Source organism: Lissotriton vulgaris, chromosome 5 (genome assembly GCF_964263255.1).
Source record: "Lissotriton vulgaris chromosome 5, aLisVul1.2, whole genome shotgun sequence".
NCBI lineage: Eukaryota > Metazoa > Chordata > Amphibia > Caudata > Salamandridae > Lissotriton > Lissotriton vulgaris.
Genome location: NC_141693.1, coordinates 1,558,823,489 through 1,558,846,905, shown reverse-complemented (window position 1 = coordinate 1,558,846,905; position 23,417 = coordinate 1,558,823,489). Strand labels below are relative to the sequence as shown.

The 23,417-nt window shown below is 46.0% G+C and overlaps 1 protein-coding gene across 1 annotated transcript in view; it reads left to right on the top strand.

The window, feature by feature from the left end:
* The first annotated feature begins 5,329 nt into the window (after nucleotides 1-5,329).
* Nucleotides 5,330-23,417, top strand: part of SUPT16H (SPT16 homolog, facilitates chromatin remodeling subunit) — a 270,497-nt gene continuing 252,409 nt past the window's right edge. Inside the window, exons 1-4 of the mRNA XM_086923629.1 lie at nucleotides 5,330-5,676; nucleotides 11,443-11,535; nucleotides 20,131-20,301; nucleotides 20,771-20,926. Of these exons, the coding sequence (XP_086779755.1) occupies nucleotides 5,611-5,676; nucleotides 11,443-11,535; nucleotides 20,131-20,301; nucleotides 20,771-20,926 (486 nt within the window). The 5' untranslated portion in view covers nucleotides 5,330-5,610. The remainder of the gene's footprint in view (nucleotides 5,677-11,442; nucleotides 11,536-20,130; nucleotides 20,302-20,770; nucleotides 20,927-23,417) is intronic.

The window sequence follows — 23,417 nt, the reverse complement described above, 5'->3', positions numbered from 1 at the left end:
TTTGTTAAAGCGCAACTACTCACCCGTAAGGGTCTCAAGGCGCTAGGGGTGGGGGGGGGGGTGCAGGTTCCATTCCATCAAGGAGGGGGTCTGTCGAAGAGCCAGGTTTTGAGGTTTCTTGCGAAGATGGGGAGCGATGTTGTCTGTCTGAGGTGGAGCGGAAGGGCGTTCCATGCTTTGGCCGCGAGGAAGGAGAAGGAGCGGCCTCCCGATCTGGTCTTTCTGGTGCGGGGGACCTCTGCGTAGGAGAGCTGGGCTGATCGTAGGGTCCTTTGGGGTGCGTGGAATTTGAGCCGGCTGTTCAGGTATGCTGGTCCGGTGCCGTGGAGGACCTTGTGTGCGTGGGTGAGCATCTTAAAGGTGATTCTCGCCTCGACGGGGAGCCAGTGGAGTGTGCGCAGGTGCAGGGAGATGTGGCAGTGTTTTGGCAGGTTGAGGACCAGTCTTGCGGCGGCGTACTGGATGTTCTGTAGCTTGCGGATGAGGTTTTTGTTTATTCCAGCGTAGAGTGCGTTGCCGTAGTCGAGTCTGCTGGTGACCAGGGCATGAGTGCCTGTCTTTCGGTGTTCGAGGGGGATCCATTTGAAGGTCTTACGAAGGAGGCGGAGGGTGTGGAAGCAGGAAGATATGAGAGAGAGTTGATCTGGCGGTCCATTTTGAGCTCGGAGTCCACGATGATTCCCAGGTTGCATGCGTGGTCTGTGGGGGTCGGCGGGTTTCCGAGGGCGGTGAGCCACCAGGTGTTGCTCCAGGCGTCGGGGTTTGGGCCCATGAGGAGTACTTCTGTTTTGTTGGTGTTTAGTTGTAGGCAGCTGTTTTTCATCCATTTGGCGACGGCTTCCATGCCTTCTCGAAAGTTTCGTTTGGCGGTGTTGGGCTCGTTGGATAGGGAGAGGATGAGCTGGGTGTCGTCTGCATATGACACGATGTTGAGTCTGTAGGTTCGGACGATGGGGGCAAGTGGAGCCATGTAGACGTTGAAGAGCGTCGGGCTGAGGGAGGAGCCCTGGGGGACTCCGCAGGTGGTAGGTGTGAGGTCTGAGAGGAAAGGGGGGAGTCTTACCCGTTGCGTCCTGCCGGAGAGGAAGGAGCAGATCCAGTCGAGGGCCTTGTCCTGGATTCCTGCGTCGTAGAGTCTGCGTATTAGGGTGCGGTGGGAGACTGGGTCGAACACCGCTGATAGGTCCAGGAGGATGAGGGCTACTGTTTCTCCTTTGTCCAGTAGGGTGCGGATGTCGTCTGTTGCGGCGAGGAGGGCGGTTTCCGTACTGTGGTTTTTTCTTTAGCCGGATTGGGAGGAGTCAAGGATGTTGTGTTCTTCAATGAATGTGGCGAGTTGGCTGTGGATGGCTTTCTCGATGACTTTCGCTGGGAAAGGGAGCAGGGAGATGGGTCTGTAGTTTTTGAGGTCGGTGGGGTCCGCTGAGGGTTTCTTCAGGAGGGGGTTGACCTTGGCGTGTTTCCAGTCGTCGGGGAACGAGGCGGTCGCCAGGGAGCGGTTGATGGTGTGGCAGAGCATGGGTGCGATGGTGTCAGCGGCTCTGTTGAAGATGTGGTGGGGGCAGGGATCCGTGGGGGCCCCTGAGTGGATTGACTTCATTGTCTTCAGTGTGTCTTTGGTGGTGAGGGCTGTCTTTACAACTTTGCAACTTTACAATGGCGACGAGGTCGGGATGATGACCCGCACTGGAAAAAAAAAAACGGAAGTTACAGGACCGCAAAACAGACAAGCCTCAGCCAGAATCCACGAGCCAGTGCTAACAGGCAAGTGGACATCGGAGAGCGCGGCAGAGCCCACAAGCACTAGAGGGAAATCGGTCTAACCACCTGGGGAAACAACACACCCTACCACCAGCCAACACTAGCGCACCCTGGGCAGGAGCACTGGCGACCTCTGGGAAGAGCGGAGGGGCAGACACAGAGATCCCCCTACCCAAAACAAAGGAACCAGAAGAAAACAGCGCACCAGGCAGCCCCAGAGGCCCCAGTAACGCCTCACCCATGGTCAAGCGTGAAAGGATGAGTGCGCAAACTGCAGCAGCGACCGCCTCTGTGCAATTCTTGCCCAAGCCAGGGGAACCACTCATGCGATGGGAAGACTGGAGAGACTATATCGACAACTTCATAGAGGTGTTAGAGGACGAGAATGAAGAGAAATTCTCAAGCATTAGAAAGACGCGAATATTATTGCATAATTTAGGCCCGGAAGGGACTCCGGATCTTCAAGAATCTGACTCCCAAACAACGAGTGAGTACTGATTATGATGTGTATGCCATGCAATTGAGGACTTGAATGAACATTATAAACCAACGGTGTGCGTCTCGATAGACAGATATAACTTTCAGCAGCGGAAGCAAAAACAAGGGGAGTCAGTGGAAGAGTACGTGACGGCACTAAGAAAGTTAGCAGCAACGTGTAGATATGACACATTCCAGGATGAATTTATCAAGGATCAGATCGTGATGCACATAACGAGCACCGCTGTGCAGGACAAGTTGTGGGCCAGTGGGGACACCACGTTGCAAGAAGTAATGGTAGTGGTCAAGAGAGCAGAATTGGCACGGAGATGCGAGGAAGCAGCGAAAAGAGGAACTGGCCCAAGTACGATGGTGAACAGAATAGGGGAAGAGGAGCCCCGCAAAGACGGCAGGAGCAAATGAACCAAACAGGTGGCAAGGGAACCCGGGGCCTCCAGGAAAACAGGCAGGAAACAGTAAGAAATCTTGCTACAGATGCGGAAGTTGGGCGCATGAGGCCCACGACAGGAAGTGCCCGGCGTTTCGCGCCAAATGTATGTATTGCGGAATCGTAGGGCACTACGAGAAAATGTGCCACAGGAAATCCTCCAGAAACGTGGTCAAATACATCGACCAAGAACGTGAGGGAGGGCATTCCTAAATCCATCTTGAGCGACAATGGTCCTCAGTTCACCTCAGATAAATGGACCAACTTCATGGAAAAGGAATGGTATCCTCTCCAAGCACACGTCGATCTATCACCCAGCGGGAAACGGACTGGTAGAACGGTTTAACCGTGTGGTGATGGAATCCGTGCAAGCTGCGATATCGAACAATAAGGACTGGGAGAAGGAAATATGGCAAATGATATGGGCGTACAGGATTACCCCCACAGGAACTGGATACAGTCCCTTCCAAATCTTGAGAGGACGTGATCCCTTCACGAAGGACAACAGAGTGTGGAAGGAGAAAACGATAATGAGCAAATGGTCGCCAGCAGTGGTGCAAGCTAACTTAGAGAAGGCACAAGATTTCTATGCAAAGCACTACAACAGACGGAGGAACGTGAAGGATACTGGACTGGAAGAAGGTGAATGGGTACGAGTCAATTTGGCGACGATGCAAAAGAAAGGAGACAGCAAGTATAGTAAAGCCCTGCAAGTGAAGAAAGTGTATGACAGAGCAGCTCTGTTGAGTGATGGCAACATTTGGTCCCAGGACCGCATGGCGAGATGCAACAAGGTACTGCAGTGGGGCCAAGGTAGACAGGACTTGGAAAGTGTGGAGGAGTCTGAGGCAAGAGATGAACAATTCGATGGAGAGATAGACTTGGGAAGTGAAGAGGTCAGCAGGGAGCAAGAATATGGAGGTAGCCCGGGAGCAGAGAGAGAGATGAACGGAAACGGGTTGATGGAAAGTCAAGCGGCAATGAACAACACGGGAAGCAGAGCAGAGACTTTGGAGCGAGGAACCCTGATCACCCCGGTGAGACTGACACGCAGGGGAAGAGCAGTAACGAGACCAGTCAGGTTTCGAGACTTTGATATGAGGGGCGGACTGTGAGTTACATGTTCCATTGTTTGGGAAAAAAGGGAGATATGTAGTGTTGGCGTTATAGTGGATGCACGTCGCGTCGAGGATGCGCGCGCAGCAAGCGCGGCAAACGGCGCGAACCCTGGAGCACGGTTGCACGGCTCGGCGCTCTCTGTAGAAAAGAAGTTAAATAAATACGGCGTATAGCTGCATACTGCGTCCTGTCTTCATTGGAGGTATAGCAACTTTACAATGTCACAGGTACGTTTTAGGCTAGAGTAATATTGTGTAAATCAGAATTATTTCGCTGTATTACATGTTATTTATATTTTTGTTGTGATTTTCGTGTAACACTGGCAAGCAGCACACACACTCAAGGACACAAATTCATGCATAATTGATATCCTCAATGTGTGTCACATCCCTTATTGGAAATACATTAAGCAGGCCGTGACATTTGGAAATAAGGGAACAGCCCTCGGCAGGTCAGTAGAGATAAACAAGTATTTGCAATGCAATAAGTGTCGCATTACTAAAAGTTTGAGCTATTGGCATTCCAATAAATGTAACGTAATATGCTCAAACTTTAAGTAATGCGAGACCTATTGCATTACAAATACTTGTTCTTTCACGCCTGTGAACACGGTGGATGGGCGGTTTACGATCTTTTTGTTGTGGATTTGACGTCACACTTTCGGTAAAGTCCTATAAAATAGGAATGTATCGTGCATGAGCGGGACTTGTGCAAGCACGTAGCCTCGTTCTGGTGGTTTTAGCTTGCCCAATAGACAGAAAGAGTAGGGAGTGGTTTTAGCTTGCCCAATAGACAGAAAGAGTAGGGAGTTGAAGCTGAGTCAACTCAACAACCGTAGTAGTACAAGAAGAAAAATTGCTGGAATCATGGTTTTTAACGGGTTGTTCGCACGTCTGCTACAACAATGGATATACCTTCTCAAATTGGGATTTTCTGAATTTACTTAGAGGATTCTAAGGTGCTTAGCAGTACTATACACTGTAAACTATAATAGGTTATTTAAATACACACGCAAAATGAGCTTATTTTATAACAATGATGGATGTAATTTAAACGTGTAAAATGCAGTACACATACCATGAACTCGGAGAGATGTAGAAGGAAACGAATTGATGTAACCCAGCCATGCTGAGCGCGGCGGCCATGTTCAATTGGAGCTGCTAGGGTTTAGCGAAGTGTGTAATGCGTGCAACAAAAGTAAATTTGATTTACCGTAAGTAAAAAACACACATTTAGCAAAAGGGAACATTTTGGGCGAAATTCATAATGAATAACAACTGAAATTTGATAACGGGGTACAGTCTCGTAGACCATACCGTTAATAAATAGAGCCTCGAGTGGAAAAAGGACAACGTTATGCTCTCAATGTAGTACGCTGCGGATCGTAGCCATTTTAGATAAGGCTGAAGGGAATAGGCCGTTTACAATTTCTCTAACGTGACGGCCATATTTAGAAGGGGTTACGCTCAGAAGAGAGCATCACAGCCTTTCTAGTCCAGAGGCCGTTTTGCATTGGGCTACAGTCTCGTGAGTACCATTGAACACGAGTATAGTAGCCATTTTGTTTCGGGCTTCCATTCCTCCTCCCCCTTTAAACTCTTCGCGGGAACGTGAGCGCGCTTTGGTGCGGGTGCGCGCCCTGCCTTGGGTGTCCCAAAGCTCCCGCGCTCTTTATTTCCTGTGTTTCTCACGCGAGTTATTGGGGATCCTGTGATTCCCTTTTTTGGCGCACTTCGTAGGCCTTTGCGGGTCCCCGGGCTCGCGTGATTTCTCGCGCCGCTCTCCAAGCACCTCCGCTGGGCAGCATGGCAGTCACTCTGGACAAGGAGGCCTACTATCGGAGGGTGAAGCGCCTTTACAGTAACTGGAAGGTGATGTATTGAATTGTCCCCTAGTGGGGGCCAGAAGAGTTGGGCGGTTTGGAATGCGTGTGCATGAGACCTGAGAGCAAGGAGCTTGAGGGGAGCAGAAGGTTTACTCTCGAATTTTACTATCGACATATTTAGGCTTTCGTTATTGATCATTTTAATGGGCCTTTTTTCTGCCACGAACTGTTTTGCCAGTTAGTGTTTTACCATTAGGTTTTGTTACAGTAGGTGAGGTAAAAAAATGCACTCGCTAAAGTAAAATCCTGTATTTGTTATTAAAGTATTTTCAGTGCAGCAACATGACTGCCAATCGCCATCCTTCACCCTATGTTTATCCAGGTCTTCCAGTCTTATAAAACCATCTTCTGGCATCCCCCAAGAAGTGCCTACTCAAGGTTGCAACACTCTAATGAACACTGCCACACAAATCTTGAGTAAGGCAAAGTTATGAAACATGGAATTGGCGGAAACATACGGAACTGGCCGTGACAGTGACGTGGAGTCCGTCAGTTTGGCCTGCCAATAGTATTGGAGAAATGGGGCGCAAAAAATCCGCCACTCTAGGCAGGAGTTATGCTACCTGGGGAAACTGTCAGTGTCTCAGGAAGGGGAGCGTGCAGGCAATCATTTAAGCTGTTCTGCCTCACTGGAGTAAGGACCCAAGAAGATGTGATGGAGTGAGGTTAATAGTGTTCTACGATGACCCTGGGGATGGTAGATGACCATGTCAAGGAAAACTTGTAAACTAATTTGCCTTGGACAGTTTGGTGGTTAAGAAGACGTGCGTACGGAACTCACTTTTGGGGCAAGATCGCTCAGCTCTGTTGATCCCAGGAGTTATGTGGTGCCCGGTTGCTAGTTAGTTTTTGTTTACTTTTATTTGGAGTATTTCCGTGTAAGAACGGAACACAGGGGCGGCTGGTGACATTTGAAAGTGGTGTGGCGTAAACTAGTTTGCATATTGCAGCGAGCGAGCCCGAAGCACCTTGCATCCATCCATACATCATTCATGCACCCACCCATCCTGCATCCATACATCATTCATTCATCCACCCATCATGCATGCATCCATGCATACATCATTCATGCATCCACCCATCCATCCACCCACCCATCCAACCTGCATCCATCATTCATGCATCCATCCACCCATCATGCCTGCATCCATCCATGCACCCACTCTCCCTGTTCAATTTCCTTTGCTGCGGCTCTTAGAAACTGGCCAATCACGCTTAAGCTGGGTCCCCCAACTCCACCATCTAATATATTCACATTCTTTTTACCCTTACTGTAAACATCCGTGGTCTCTTTGGAGGAAAACTGACCTGACAGGAGTCTGCGAGAAACTGGCTATAAGTTTGTGATTTACATCCTCACTGAACTTTTTTCACACTGTCTACGGTTGATTAATAGCCACATTGCACACAACCGTGCAGGGTGCACTCTTTACTTAAGACTGCACGCTTTTCTTCTTTCAGCACTGCAGTCCTGTCGGGCATCTTAAACAAATAAAACACGTCAAAACACTTATTTCCTCCTTACTTGCGTGTGGTCACACTTTTGCACAGCTCGTGTCAACAGGCTGCCATATCTGCACTAATTGTTTCCATATTTCAGACAATCCTGGCGCTGCAGGGGCACAGGTTACTCTACGCCCACAGCACGCCCATTAGGAGCCCGAAGGGCTCCTAATGGGCATGCGCAAAAAAGCACGAACACAAGTGCGCATGCGTGGGCACGGGTAAAAAAATTCACTCTCCGTCCCCACGCGTGCGCACTCGTGTTGCTGCCTGCCTGGTGACAATCGTGTCAATCAACATGACGCCTCCCGACGTCATGCTGACTGGCATGCATTGTCAGTTCTCCCTCGGTGTCTCCTGCGGGCGGGGGGGGGCTACGCCCCCACTCACGCACCGCGCCTGACGGAACACTATAAGGTTTTTGTCCGTGTCCAGAAATCTAGTCATCACTTATACATTTTTTTTTCTGCAGTGTTAAGCCTTGCACACAATAAATCATCAGATCATCCTGGATACATTGAGGATACAAGTAGGCATATTGAAAGAATAAATGTTAATTGCTTGAGTTGTACAAGTCATTGAGTTAAGTTGACAAAAACATAGCAGTTTAATACCGAGCATGTACCATTCGCTTTCCACTGGTCTAGAGCCCTACAGTCTACATATAGTTTGGGAAACCCATCATTGCCAGAGAGCAAAAGCACGTTTCAAGAAATTGTTCATGTCCAGTTTTTCATATTCCACATAGGTTGACTTGATTGCTACTGCATTGATGCAGTTTGGTCAAGAATAACTTTATTTCGGTTCAAAGAACCATAAAAGTTTCACTGTATAATTTTTTTTTACAGTTCATAAAACTTCATTTCTGGGCAATCTTGTGCAAATTTCACTCATATCGATTTCTAATTACAATAGAGCCCCTTTTAAAGTTTGCTATCGCGATAAAGATGTCAGTAGAGGCCAATGTGTACAAAAAGATAACCGTTGCTATATAAACAAGGACAAACGTTCCTCAATAATGGAATCAGAAATCTAGTTCTCATTGACTTGATTAAAGAGTAAAATAATAAAAAGTGCATCGTGCTTTGCTCAGAAGAAGTATCACACGGACATGGCGTGAGGTTGCCCGTCCATCCTCTTTGACAAGGGAATGCTAACAAAGTGCACAGTGCATAGCTGAAACCTGGTAAGATAGAATCTGATCTGGGAGTTTGTGGAAAAAGTTGGATAAAATTGTGTAGGGGCGGAAGACAAGTGAAAAACTCCAGAATAACCTTGGTAATGACTACTGCGCATGTTGCCCCCTAGTAAGGAATGCATGTTTGATAATGGCCTTAGCATCTGGAGAAATTCTTTTAGGGTATTCAAAAAAGTGTCCTAGACCTCTCTCTAGGAATTGGTCCCTCAAGAAATGGAGCTATGGAATCTTTACAGCATTATGGGTATTAAGGTAGTCCTTAATAACCTCTCTTGAGAACTCTTAAGTCCTCCGAGAGCCAGATCTTAGCCCATAAATACAATGGTACAGAAAACAATGTTATTAAATGTTAGAATTGATATTTATGCATTTCTTCAGAGAACGATTAAATCTTGAATATAGAAAAGAGAAACACAGCCCAAATACATTCCTTGATAATGAAACAGTACCCACTGAAATAGTTATGCCGGAAAACATTAATTTATTTATAGGCAATCATCCATAGTTCAGTTCAAAGCATACAATTTTCTTCAAAACAAGGTAGGGTTACTACCAAGGGGTGGAAAGGATAGGGAAAAAGTTGGTGCTTACGTGAAAGAAGAGAATCCGAAAAAAGTTGGAAAACAATTTTTTTTAACAATTTATGGTATACAATAAGGCCAGAATCCTTATGTTTAGCAGGCCTGCCCCTAATATCATTTAAGTCATTAGTCATTTTTTTTATTGTCGAAGCAAAATGATGTTTCATATGTGACCAGAATAGGGGGGTGGGGTACATAGGGTTCAGGCCCAACAGGGGGATTTGTTGATGTTTCGACCCAGACGCAAAAGAGGGGAGTAATCTCCTCAGCTACAGGTCTTCCTCAGGACCGGGAAAGGGAACCTAAGTTCAAGAAATTGTGGAGCCCCAGTAATAAGGTGGGCAAAACGGTGTGCCCCTAAATGTGCAAGAAGGACCCTGCCCAGTACCTTTGCTGTTGCATCGATCAAAGATAGGGGTCTGTAACACACCAGATCACTTCTATTACCCTTTCTAAAAACAGGAATTACAATCGCCTCTTTCTATAACCCAGGCGTTGAACCAACAATGGCTGCTTCAAAAATATAAGTTCGTAATGGTTAGAGTATCCCTTGAACAGATCATTGGGCACCCCATCTGGGCTGGGGGCTTTCATACAGATGCCCTGTGCAAGAGCCCCCTCTACCTCTTGAACTGTAATGGACAAACTGAGCTGTGAGGCTGCGTTAAGTCAAAGGGTATTTCCTGTCGTTCCTCCGCTATCATACTATGAGAGAAGTTAAAAATGCTGGGAAAATGAGCTTCACAGACTTCACCCAGGTCAATGAATTAATCTGTTTCACATCTTCGGTGAACATTGGGCGATTAAGGATTTCCCAAAACTTTTTAGAATCTTTAAGGGAACCTGCTCTTTCCAAATCCTCCCTCGCCTCCTTCCTCAGTTCCATCTTCCTGCATTCAATCACTTTTTTATATTTGCTCCTTGTAATTTTTATTAGCTCTCTATCGCGAGGAGTGGCATGTAGGGTAGTTTTTACTTCTTTGTGAGCTTTGGTGCATTCAGTGTTGAACAAATGCGCCCCTGGGGCTTGCTTTTGAGGGCTGTTAACCAACCTCTGGGCAATATTGGTACAGAGCACCTCAAAATCCTGTACTCTTTTAACCGGGGTAGAATCTTGACTTCAGACACCTATCTATGAGGTTATAATTACTTAGGATGACATCTTGTTCAAATTTTGGTGGGTTTACCTTCCCATTTTAATGTGATTTCCTTATTAGGTTTATATTGGGTCAGAGGGCCCCATCTTAGGTTATGTAAAAATAGGCTATGAGCGGATAATGGTCGCTGGGGCAGTTTGGCATAATGTCAGAATCCTGAACACGGATGCCAGTAACATAAAGTTGATAGAACTGACCCTATCACCACCGATGCAGTTATTATAAGGAACTTATTTTCTAGGCAGTAGTGATTACTTCGTTCTGTCAGTGTTTTAATTTATTTCCATAGTATATGGCAATTTTCTACTTGTGCTTTCACAAGGATAGTAACAACAATTAAGACGCAAGCAGTAATGCTTGCTTTTACTGGTTCTTTTCCAGATATTGTGTTGCAGTAATCATCCTCTGACATTTTTGGAGTGTAAGGTTAAGTGGGCGTAGAGCTTTATGGTCGTTGAGAAATGGAGTGAAAAAGATGTAAAGGACTAAAAAGCAAAGAATTGCAGAGGAAAGTGATGTCTGGGGGGGGAGGGGGGTGTTGGGGAGAATGGGAGCAAATCATTTATCTAATATTGAATACAAATCATTAGTTCAGCATTGGTAAAGCCAATCCGTGACTTGATTTAGGTATATTTTCGTTGTTGTGCAATGTATTTGTGTGCAATCATAGAATACACTGAGGCACCCAAATGTTGGTCATGGAGCAAGCTTCGTGAAGCAGAGCACTCTATGTTGCGTATAACACGACGACGTAGGTCACACCTCTTGTAAAATGATTACTAACTACTTCGCATCTTGGGCCACCCCCGTTTAGAAATTCACAGCTTTTTCATTTCACTTAAAGCACTGGTTGGAAGGATTTTAGATCTGGCATTTCCTATGCTGAAGGTGTTGGGCGACGGTTTAAAACGGTTTTAAATTAATGCTTCCAATATAGTACAATGTAGGCCACAATCCATAAGCATGCATTGAGGTCCGCGAGAGAGACTCATTTGTACATACCTGCTTTCTAACTTGTATAGAGGGCCACCAGCATTGCGTGGCGGTGTTAATGTGATGTGCCAGATTAGATACACTGGAATGGTTAACTTTCAAGTGAGTTCTCATGGATGACAGATATCTGGCATACATTACACATGAAACTCCACCCATGGGGTTATAATAATCGGATTTAAAAGACTGGCCGTTGTTTGTGTGTATGAAACTGTTATTCTGATATAGTCATTGGTGAAACTCAAGGGATTCAAGATTCTTATTGAACACTTATGATTATTTTTCTAATTAACATTTTTTTTTGTTCCTTAACCCTGCAGAAAGGTGAAGACGAGTATGGAAGTATCGATGCCATCGTTGTGTCAGTTGGAGTGGATGAAGAGATTGTTTATGCCAAATCTACTGCACTGCAGGTGAGCCTGTTCCTTCCTATATGAGGAGGACTTGACCTTCTCCATGGCACATAGGGAAGGGATTTTTGATCCCGTTTCATGTCTGAATTAAAAGGTGCAGGCTATTCTAGTTGAATTAATTCAATAAACTCACCACATACATAGAACATACTTAAATTGTGTCAAAACTACAGTGTTAACGATTATAAGTCTATAATAGTATGCAGGCTTCCTTAAACATCAGTGTCCATTTGCATATAATTTAAAGTAGTATTGAGTTGTATCACGTGACCCAGACATTTGTAAATGATATAGTACACTGGACAAGATCCTAGTAGTGGTTGGCCAAACAGTAAGGGCAATTTCCATTTTATCCCTTTTGAGAAATCACAAGCAGGCATGGAACATTCCATAAATTATTACCCCGTCTTGTGCGTCAATTTTAAACAAAAATAGTGTGTTCCACAAATAATGATGGTAAGGGAATTTAGGCCTCGGGATTTAAGTGTAGTTCTTGCAAATTTAAAGACGTGATAACGTATTTGTCTTACTACTGTATGTAGCTGGCATGTTTGAATCTGCTTTAATCCTTTTGAGCTGAATAAAAGGAGCGTCTCTGAGCTGGTCGATGGAAACCTCCATTGTTTATAGTCGTAAGCAGAACTGTTTGAGAACAGCAATTCTATTAGCAATGCAGTTTTTTACATTATTTAGTCAGGTCTATGATTCAGAAATCGTGTAAACTACAAGATTAAGCACATTGTAATGCGGTGTGCGCTCAGTGAATGTGCTAATGCACCTTTCTGCTTCCTGTTAGTGAAATTGAATTTGTGAAGCTAAAAGCATGCTATTACTTATGCTCTTCTTCTACTCTTTTTAAATCTTCCATTGAATGTTGCTATTGATAGCAAGCATACTTGTCTTTCATTACTTGCCTGGATTTTGTGGGTAATTAATAAAAACACGGACAGCTCATTCAGGCTATGGCTACAAAAAAATGTCAAGGCACTATTCTCCTCTCACCCAGCAATCAAACCTCTATCAAGCTTGTTCCTTAAAGGCTGAACCATGACTGCGCTACTAACTTTTTCATAAAACACCATCTAATGGACTGATTTAATAATAGCGGCCTAAAATGTCCTTCCACGTTTTTCCCGGCTAATAATCTTATGCCGAAGGAACTTATTACATTTGAGAATGTGGTATTAACAGATATTGAACAGCTTTTTCAAGATAGAAAATTCGTAAAGTTCAATTTGTAAAAAAATGATTTGGCCACTATAAAATCCTTGTCCAAACGTGATGATTTGATAGTGAAATCCGCAGACAAAGGGGGGGGGGGCATTATCCTACAGGACAGGACCAAATATGATCAGGAGGCCCTAAGACAACTAAGTAACCCATTTCATTACAAGAGATTACCATGTGACCCCACACCTAGAATCCGTAACCAGATTTTACAGCTCACCACTATGGGACATGAAGGATTATGGTTGAGCAAAAAAGAGTTTGAATATCTAAATAAAAAGGACTACAACATTCCAGCGTTTTATACGCTGCCTAAAAAACATAAAAACAGTCAACATCCGCCGGGAAGACCTATTGTGGCTGGCTGCCAGTCGGTTTTACAACCACTGGCTGAGTATGTTGACTATTTTTTGGAACCTTTTGTGTGCCAAACAAAGTCGTTCACTCAAGACAGTAGAGATGTCATCACTAAATTAGAGGGAGTAGAGTTTGATCCATCGTATATTCTTGTTACGATGGACATCGAAAGTCTCTATATTAGCAAGTTGAAGCCTTAAAAGTCATCTTTGACGTATTAGAGACACGCACACAACCCCACCAAGTCTCTACATGGTTTATTGCTGATTGTGCAAAAATTGCTTTGGAAGAGAATTATTTTCTTTTCAACAATGATTTCTATGGTCCACTTAAAGGCGTGGCCATGGGCGCGATTTTTGCTCCCAATATAACAAATCTTTTTGTGGCTGCTTTTGAGGAGAGGGTGATCTACAATGATAACCCCTTTGGGCCTAATTTATGCAAATATCTACGATACATCGATGAGGTTTGCATAGTATGGAAAAGCCACAAAGATGATTTGAAGGAATTCCACTTGAATCAGAATGACCCCAATTTACAATTTACTTTGGAAAGTAGTTAACAGCCATCACCCTCGGAATCTGCGTGATAATCTCCCTTTTAGTCAGTTTCTCCGCATCCGGCGGAACTGTACCAAGAGGGAGAATTATTTCAGAGAAGCTAAGATTTTGCAGTCCATATTGGTGATTAGATCTACCCATACAGATTGGTGAAACATGCCATGAAACGGGCATGGTTTTATGATCGTCAGGCTTTACTACATAAAGCCAAACCTCAAATAGGAAATTTAAGATAAAACACAACCAACCACGTGTGTTATGACTTATCGTACTGAATCCACTCAAATCAGTAAAATCATTAGATGTAACTGGCACTTTATCAGAAAGGTAGAACCACAACTAGAAATGCCACGTTTTGCCTTCAAGAGGGGTAGGAATCTATGTGATTACTGTGTAAAAGGCTATACTGAACCATTGCCTATCACAAACCTGTGGGGCCTTCCACCTATTGTAGGTCATTACCCCTGCGGTGGATGTGCGGCCTGTGCAATTACTGAGATAGCCAAAAGCTGTTGCTTGAATGGAAGATCTGTACTGTTAAGGCACCATATCAATTGTCTAACCAAGAATGTAGTTTATTGTATACAGTGCCCCTGTGCCTTGTATTATATTGGTAAAACTACCCAAGAAATCAGGAAACATATTTTGAAACATCAATCACCCATTCGTTGTAATGTCAGTACAGACCCTTTGGTCGAACGGTCACTCCACCACGCTCCACCACGGTCGCTCTACCACGCTCCTCCTCATTAACAGCTGAAACGCTCCCTGGTATCGTTTCTTGTGTGTTTTCTACATCACTGTTGTTACCATTGCATTGTAGCGCTTCTCACGCATAGCGCCGCTGTTACTATTTGGCATAATTAGCGCGACCTCGCTCAGGCTGTTGGGATCATTTTTCTTGTGTCTGTGCATTTGTTTGATTCTACTGCTCACTCGACGCATTTGTGTTTTTGCTGCCCCTGTCTGCCTTTCCCTTTGACCCTCCATTTTGTTGTTGGTATCCCCTGGCCCGCCCCTCATCCACACTACTGCCTCCCTGCTGCCCCTCCCACGCTCCGCCCCCTCCACTGTCCATTTATGTCAGATGTCCACACGCGCAGCGTCCACGCGCTACGGCCGCGCCGAAGGTGCGCCAAAGGTAAGCCCGTCTACGCCCGTCCGCGCCTGGACCGCGCCTAGCGCCAGACCCCCTGACCCCCGTCCCTCCCACCCCTCCCGCATCACTTACGATGCCACCACCCTCCTAGCCCTTAACCCCGGCCGACTCCCCAACTGCGCCCAAGCCGCTCCTGGACACACCCATGGACCCTTCTCCTGCAACTCCTGCAAGGTCGACGGCACCAAGTACAACTCCTCATCCACGAACACACAACAGATATCTGACTCCAACCACCTAAAATGCATCCTGCTCAACAACCGCTCAGTCCACAGACACGCCATCGACCTCTGGAATCTACTTGACACCATCTCTCCCGACGTCGCCTTCCTTACAGACACATGGATGAACGCCTCATCAGCCCCAGACATCACCATTGCCATCCCGGAAGGATACTAGATCATCCGTAAGGACCGCACCGACCAAACAGGAGGAGGCATCGCTATCGTCCATAAGAACTCTAACCGCATCTCAACCAGCTCAGACGTCAACCTTGCTAGCGCCGAACACCTTCACTTCCAGATCCACACCGACCACAATCAGAGGCACACTCCTCTACCGACCTCCAGGACCCCGTGCACAATTCAGCGACGTTATCACTGACTTTATCACCCCACACGCCCTCCCCTCCGAGGAATACATTCTACTGGGAGACCTCAACTTTCACCTGGAAAAGAGCAATGACAGCAACGCCACCTCCCTTCTGGACAATCTCGCCAACCTCGGACTCAAACAACTTGTCACTACGCCCACCCACATCGCAGGTCACACACTCGACCCTATCTTCACCTCCAGCAAACATGTCTCCTTCAGTCACACCACTACTCTCCATTGGACGGACCACAGCTGCGTACACTTTATCTACAATAAAACCACAACTCACAACCATCCTCAACCCACTCTGCGAAGAAACTGGAACAAAATCACCATCGACCAGATCTCCTCATCGCTTCTTCAAAACCCCCCTGCCCACTCCTCAAACCCCGACCAAGCAGCCATTAACCTCACCCAATGGCTATCCAACAGCGCCGACATCCTAGCACCGCGGAAAAAACGTCAAATCAAACTAGGCAGCAAAAACGCCTCCTGGTTCAACGATGATCTTAAGAAATCGAAGAAACTCTGTCGCTCCCTCGAAGGCCTGGAAAAAAGACCCAAACACCAGCACCAGGGACGCCTTCAAAAACGCCACCCGCATACAACACCAACTAATCCGATCTGCCAAGAAAGCCGCATTCAAAGACCGACTAGACAACAACGCCCACAACAGCAAGGAATTATTCAACATCGTCAAAGAATTTACCAACCCCTCAGCCAACTCCAATGATATCACCCCCTCTCGAGCCCTCTGCGACTCCCTAGCTTCGTTCTTCCACAACAAAATCGCAGACATCCACAACAGCTTCGACAACCGACCCAGAGGCCAACCCACCCAACCTTCTGCAGGACCTTCACCCCCCTTGAACATCCTTAATGACTGGAACCCAATTTCCACTGAGGACACCATCCACCTGATGAACTCCATCCACTCAGGATCCCCCACAGACCCCTGCCCTCACCACATCTTCAACAAAGCAGACTCCATCATAGCACCACACCTCCGAGACGTCATCAACTGCTCCCTCAGCTCCGCCACCTTCCCAGAAAGCTGGAAACACGCAGAACTTAGCGCCCTTCTGAAAAAACCCACAGCGGACCCCACCGAACTCAAAAACTACCGCCCCATCTCGCTCCTTCCATTCCCGGCCAAAGTCATCGAGAAAGCAGTCAGCAACCAGCTCGCCGCCTTCCTCGACAGCAACAAATCCCTCGACTCCTCACAGTCCGGCTTCCGAGCCAAACACAGCACGGAGACCGCCCTCATCGCAGCAACAGACGACATTCGAACTCTACTGGACAATGGAGAAACAGTCGCCCTCATCCTCCTCGACCTCTCCGCAGCCTTCGACACAGTCTGCCATAGCACCCTTCTACAGCGCCTCAAACATCGGAATCCAAGGAAAAGCACTGGAATGGATCACCTCGTTCCTCACCGGAAGAACCCAGAGAGTCCGCCTCCCACCATTCAACTCAGAGGCCACTGAAGTCATCTGCGGCGTACCCCAAGGGTCCTCACTCAGTCCCACCCTCTTCAATGTATACATGAGCCCCCTCGCGGCCATCGCACGCCAACACAACCTCAACATCATCTCCTACGCGGATGACACTCAACTGATCCAATTACTCACCAAAGACCCTAACACCGCCAAAACCAACCTACATGAAGGAATGAAAGAAGTAGCCGAGTGGATGAAGCACAGCCGTCTGAAATTGAACTCAGACAAAACAGAAGTCCTTATCTTAGGTACCTCCCCCTCCGCTTGGGATGACTCTTGGTGGCCAGAGGCCCTTGGAAAAGCACCCATCCCGACGGACCACGTACGGAACCTGGGCGTCATCCTGGACTCCTCACTCTCTATGAACAGACAAGTCAACGCCGTTTCATCATCATGCTTCAACATTCTTCGCATGCTCAAAAAAACATTTCGCTGGATCCCCACCGAAACCAGAAAAACAGTCACCCATGCATTGGTTACAAGCCGCCTGGACTACGGAAACACCCTATACGCCGGTATCACCGCAAAACTCCAGAAAAAACTCCAACGCATCCAGAACGCATCAGCCAGACTCATACTAGACATCCCGCGTAAAGACCACATCTCTAGTCACCTGAAAAACCTCCACTGGCTCCCCGTCGATAAGAGGATTACTTTCCGCCTCCTAACCCACGCACACAAAGCACTTTACGAACTTGGACCCGAATGCCTCAACACACGACTTTCCTTCTACACCCCCTCTCGCTAGCTACGATCTTCCAACCAAGCCCTTGCTACCGTACCTCGCATCAATAAAACCACCATGGGAGGTAGATCCTTCTACTACCTCGCAGCTAAAACCTGGAACTCACTCCCCACTCACCTTCGTCTCACTCAGAACCACCTAGCATTCAGAAAGCAACTTAAAACTTGGATATTTGACAAGTAATTCCCCACCCTTCTTCAAGCGCCTTGAGACCCTCCGGGTATGTAGCGCGCTATACAAATCTTTTGACTTGACCTGACTTGACATCGGAAATGAAATGGTTTGTTTTGGAAGTTGTGAAAGGTACAAAGAGAAGACAGAATGTAGATAAACTGCTCACTCAAAAATAGAACAAAAGGATCTGGCTTTGTAATACGGGTGAAACTGTTTTGAACACCTTAATTGAATGGCATACATTGGCTACTCTAAGATTATTACGTTGCGTAACATATACATAGTTGCTTTGAACAGTGTAGCTGTAAACTATATGATCTTGAGCTTGTGTTTTCTGATAGTAGATAATGGCTTCCCTGAAAACACTCGGCTGAGTGTTTTTCATGATTGACACCTGATATTTTTATAAATATGGGGAGTGCTGTCTGGTTGAGTGTTTACTTCTCATTGTCTAGAGTGAGTTCCTCTCTTTTTTGCTAATGTCTCTGTGGTAGATAGTTTTCCAATTTTTTGCAATTCTTTTACAATTTTTCTTTATATATGTGTTCTGAATATATGTATAAGAGTATTTTCATTCAAACTGGCCTATGCGGCTAGATACTTTCAGTCCACTCCAATATGGCCGCCATGGTTTCCACCCTTTGTCGGCATCGCTTTATTGGCCTTTTAACAATGGCTCGACCCGACATAATCGACGATTCCTGAACTGTTTGTCGGGCGTCCCGGGACTGAGCAGATCCGGTTCTTTTGGCCGCTAAAGTAAGTTGTTTAGTTGAGGATCGTTATTTTGTTGACTTACAAAACCTCGAAGTGCTGTATGCATGATAATACCTTTACGGACCATTTTTGTAATTGTAGGGTGCAGTGTGGCTTTTCGTTATGTAAGTGTTTTGTACTTTTTTAATACAGTGGTGTTCCATTAGTGGTGGTGAAGAACACTTAGAATCAGGATTTTGTTATCATGATTCATTTTGTTGCCTTTTTAGATGACCAGTCTTGCTTAGTTTTATGTGAGTAATACCTTTTCAGTGGTGTATTAGTTTGGGTTTTATCCACTCATTAATGTATGATAGTGATATACCCCCCTTTTTTTGCTACAGACAGCGATTATGTCTAATTAATAAGACATGTAAGTAGCATGAGTAATATGGGTGATTTGGAGTCTTAAATGTGGCCTTATGGGTAGGGTTCAGTTAGTTTTGGTAGTTTATAGTCTATATTCATGCACTATAGTGGTGATATGGTGACTGGCTTGTAGTGGTTTTAAGACACTATTTGTTTGTCTTTTTGTTGTGAGCGGACTACGTTATTCTCTTTGTATCACAGGGTACCATTCACATTTATTGTTGTTGTTTTATATTAGATATTCTTGTGCAACTGTTTTGTCCTGAAGATGGTCCTAAGGATCTTCTAGACCACCGGGGGACCGAAACGTCGACGCACGACACCGTTTTTGCAGAAATATCAAAATCTTTAGGAGTTTTGTATTTATCAATGTACTGTGTTTAATTCACGTGAATGTGGTTGAACATAACATCCATATTATATGCGAAAGGTGTTCTGTGTACTACCATTCAATGTGTTATTGTTATAGGGGTAGTACTTTTGTTGCCAGACTTTTTTTTTAATAGAAAAGTTACATGTGAAATGCGAATAAATATTTATATATTTTTGATACATTCAAATTGTTTTATATTGAATTCCTGTTACTACAAATAATTAAGTGTTCATGTACGTGACACTGAGGAATAAGTTAATCATTATATGAATGTTTCCTTCCGGGAGTTTGTGCTTTTGTTATGAACCATAACTGCAGCACCTCCTTATTCTGAACTTTTGCCAGTCTTTGCCGCGGAATGTGCCAACGTAGCAGTAATGGCAGCTCTTTTGGCCACCGGCCACACATTAATGTTAATGTTAATGTTAAAAATGCTTATAAAGCGCATGGCTACCCCAGTGACGGGGCGTCCCAGCGCTTGCAGACAACTTGAAAGTAAGACAGACTTTGAACCAAGGGGGAGACGTGTAGCGCCACTAGGAGCACTAGATAGAAGGGAACAACCAGGTTTTAATGAGTTTTCTAAATGACAGGTAGTTATTTGTAGCACGTGCCTCCGCGTGTCTCCACCCATTAAGATGGGTGGAGAATGGGGACTACTTAGATTGTCACTTTCAGAAAATAGTGGTGGCACTGTAGCGCCTTTCCTGTTCTTGTCTGCCTTCTTTGTTGTGCAAACTGCTGCTCTGGCTTCCTTCATCTCAATATTTCATTTACAGACGTGGCTCTTTGGCTATGAACTGACGGACACCATTATGGTCTTCTGTGAAGACAAGATCATCTTTATGGCCAGCAAGAAGAAGGTGGAGTTCCTGAAACAGATCGCCAACACCAAGGGCAATGAGAACGCCAATGGTGCTCCTCCCATCACATTGTTGGTCCGTGAAAAGGTGAGATGCTGTGGATTCCTGATATTTTGTCTCTTGTTTCTGGATATCCTTTTATAGTTAATTAACACATTTTAGAATTTACTTTGAACCAGACCATATATGGAAAATTGCATTATGGCCTGTAATTCATAGCTGTGCTTGTTACTCCTCCAGCCTCAAATCTTTGGCAGCAGAGTTTGTGTTATCGTTCATATTCCATGACTGAAGCCTCAGTCGTAGGGCAATCCCTTTGGTCCCGTCAGTTGTGCTGGGTCAAGTCTTAGAAAGTTCAAACTAACCCACAGGTTAGACATTTGATTTAATCAGCGAATCCCTCTGGTTTAGAGTCTTCAGGATAGACAGAATTCTTAGTCTATTCATCGGACCCCAGCGTTGCGCAGATCTCCTCACAATCGCACGGTTGTCATTTCCTGTTTGCCTTTGGTTGGTTTAACTTAGTTTTTATTCTTCCTTCTTACCCACAATTCAGCAAAGTGACACCAACAAGGCCAGCTTTGACAAAATGGTTGAGGCCATCCGATCCAGCAAAAACGGAAAGAAGATTGGGGTGTTCACAAAGGACAAGTTCCCTGGAGACTTCATGAAGAGCTGGAATGACAGTCTGAACAGGGAGGGCTTTGAGAAGGTGAGACAATTTCCCCTCACCTACAGTATCTTTACTCTCCAAGCACCAGTAGAACTCCTCCACAGATCAGGGTTACCCTATTTTAAAAAATTTCCATTTCTCTGCAATATTGTTTTTAGCAAAAGACAATCTGGCTCTTAACGCTGTTTTCACATCTTTCTGTTGAATACTCTTTAACGTTTGAGATTGTCATTGTGTAAAATACCTAAATATGTTGGAGTGTTTTGACATTGGAATCCTCTGCATACTTTCATACGAGTTTTTTTCAATGATCTTGCCCTTTGCTTTTTGTGACTTGTCATTTGTTGTATCCAACACACTGGAGAGAAGGTTTTGAATCCCTTAATTCCCCCAGAATGCATGAGTTTAATTTCCTGAATACATTGGCACTGAATGCGTTCAGGCAAGAGGTCATGTCGGGCAGCAGTCACCTCTGCTGTAACTCACTGCCAGGATTCTTTTAATTCAAAATGTATTTATTTATCGGGTTTTGTATAGCGCAAACTTGACCCGGCGTGATCAGAGCGCTTCAGAGTTTGCAAGGCAGCCATTACACGAATTGCACATGGTAATGGACAGTACGTAAACAAAATATATGAAAGACAATAGGATATAGAGAGGTAGCTATGTGTGTGTGTATGTATTTGTGTGTGTGTGTGTGCGTGTGTATATGTGTGTATATATTGTGAGAAGTTGGCCTGATATATAGTGTTCACTATTCTAGTGAGCACTTTGCATCAGTCCAAACAACCCTTATTGATGATTGGTTGTAAGTCAACCTTGATAGACCAGCTATCATAGTAGCATGGATACGAGCAGTCTTCGGGCTAAACTCTAGAGGGCGTGTTAAGCCAGCTGTTATACCATCACATATACCCCTTGAACACCAAGTGAAAGGACACCACACAAGTGTTATGAAAATAAACAGTGTATTTATTTAGATCACAACAGCCCTGTACTCTTTGAGGACGGGGTACTAAGCACACAACAAAACTCTTACGAAAATACTTTAAGTTGCACAATTTACACAAGTGCCCGAGGGGCACGGAAAACCATATACTACAAAAGTGGAATGCGAAATTACTAGCAGATAAGTACTGGACTAATAGGCTTTGGAATCGCTAGGACTTGACTACTGAACCTTCAGATTACTAGCAGGAGGCCTAGGGGACTCGGGTGCAGAGTGTGCACTCTCACGCGGGACAAAGTCTATGGATGCTAGACTTTACAAAGTTAGTGTTCTCGGGCGAACCCGACTAGTTAGGCTGAAAACGAAAAAGGATCTGGACCCTTGGATAGTGAGGCTATGCTGGGGCACCGAAATGCCGAAGTTACCTAGCCCAGGGGCTGCGGCTGCATAGATCTGGAAAGACGTCGGGAATCCTCGTTACAGTCTATGGAGCCTGAAAGAAGAAGTTGCTGGCAGGCGACCAGTGAAGAAATTCGGATGTATCCAAGCCTGGATCGGAGATGGAAGACACCTGTAAGCAGAGGGGACCAAGTTCTGAATCACTAGCCAGTGATTAGATGGGCACCAGGATGGCACCGGATGGAGTCACCTCGACCAGGTGAGTGGGCGACGCTGGGCTCTGCAGTCTCACGGACCAGGAGGCGTTGTCGGCGACCAGAATGGAGGTGCGTGCTGTCCCACGATGGTTGCTGCTGTCGACGTCGCTGGACCCAGGATTGGGGCAACAAGTCTTGGCAAATTCAAGCCCACGCGGTGGACTCAAAATGGCGTCTGGAGTGGACCAGGAGGGTCCGGGGTGCTCCTCTTTTGGAAGGGAGCAAGGGCCAGTCTGGAGCAACCAGACTAGCAGTGTTGTTGTCGTCGGTCGTCGTCGGTCGTCGTCGGGAAGGCCACAAGCCAGCGGGCTAGTAGCCAGACAACGCGGTGAGCAGCAAAAAGCAGAAGGCCCCCACGCAGATCTGGTGGATGCTGGAGGGCTGAACTTCGGTGCTGGAGCTGCTCAGGGTTGGGGCTTCTCGGACCCCAAAGCACTCACACGAGGATCCCTCGGCGGTCGTGTTGGGCAAGAGTCGTGCAGTCTTGAAGATGGCCGATCCCTCGAGGTCTCGTCGCACCCACGGATCTCAGCTGAGCTGTAGACGTAGGTAGAGGTCGGAGGTGCCAGGGAAGCCGGGTCTCGTCGTGCTGGTCAGTCGGATTCCGGAGGAAGGACGTGCAGCAAACCGCAGTGTTCTTAGATGGTGCCTGCGGGTGCAGGGTGACTACTCATTAGTCACAAGGGAGAAATCTTGAGAAGAAGTCGAGAGTTCCTTTCGTAGAAAGTAGTTTCTTGATTCAAAGATGATCTAATTTGGAAGGGTCCCCGCTCCTGCCTTTATCCTAAAGAAAGGGGTGGGTACGCGACTAGGTCCTGCCCTAGGGGTGGGACCAGGAAGGGGGGTGGTTACACCCCTCTCCCATGTCGGACTTTCCCCAGGTCAGGGGCTGGTGTGCCCCTGGAACTGGTTCTAGCCGGCAGAT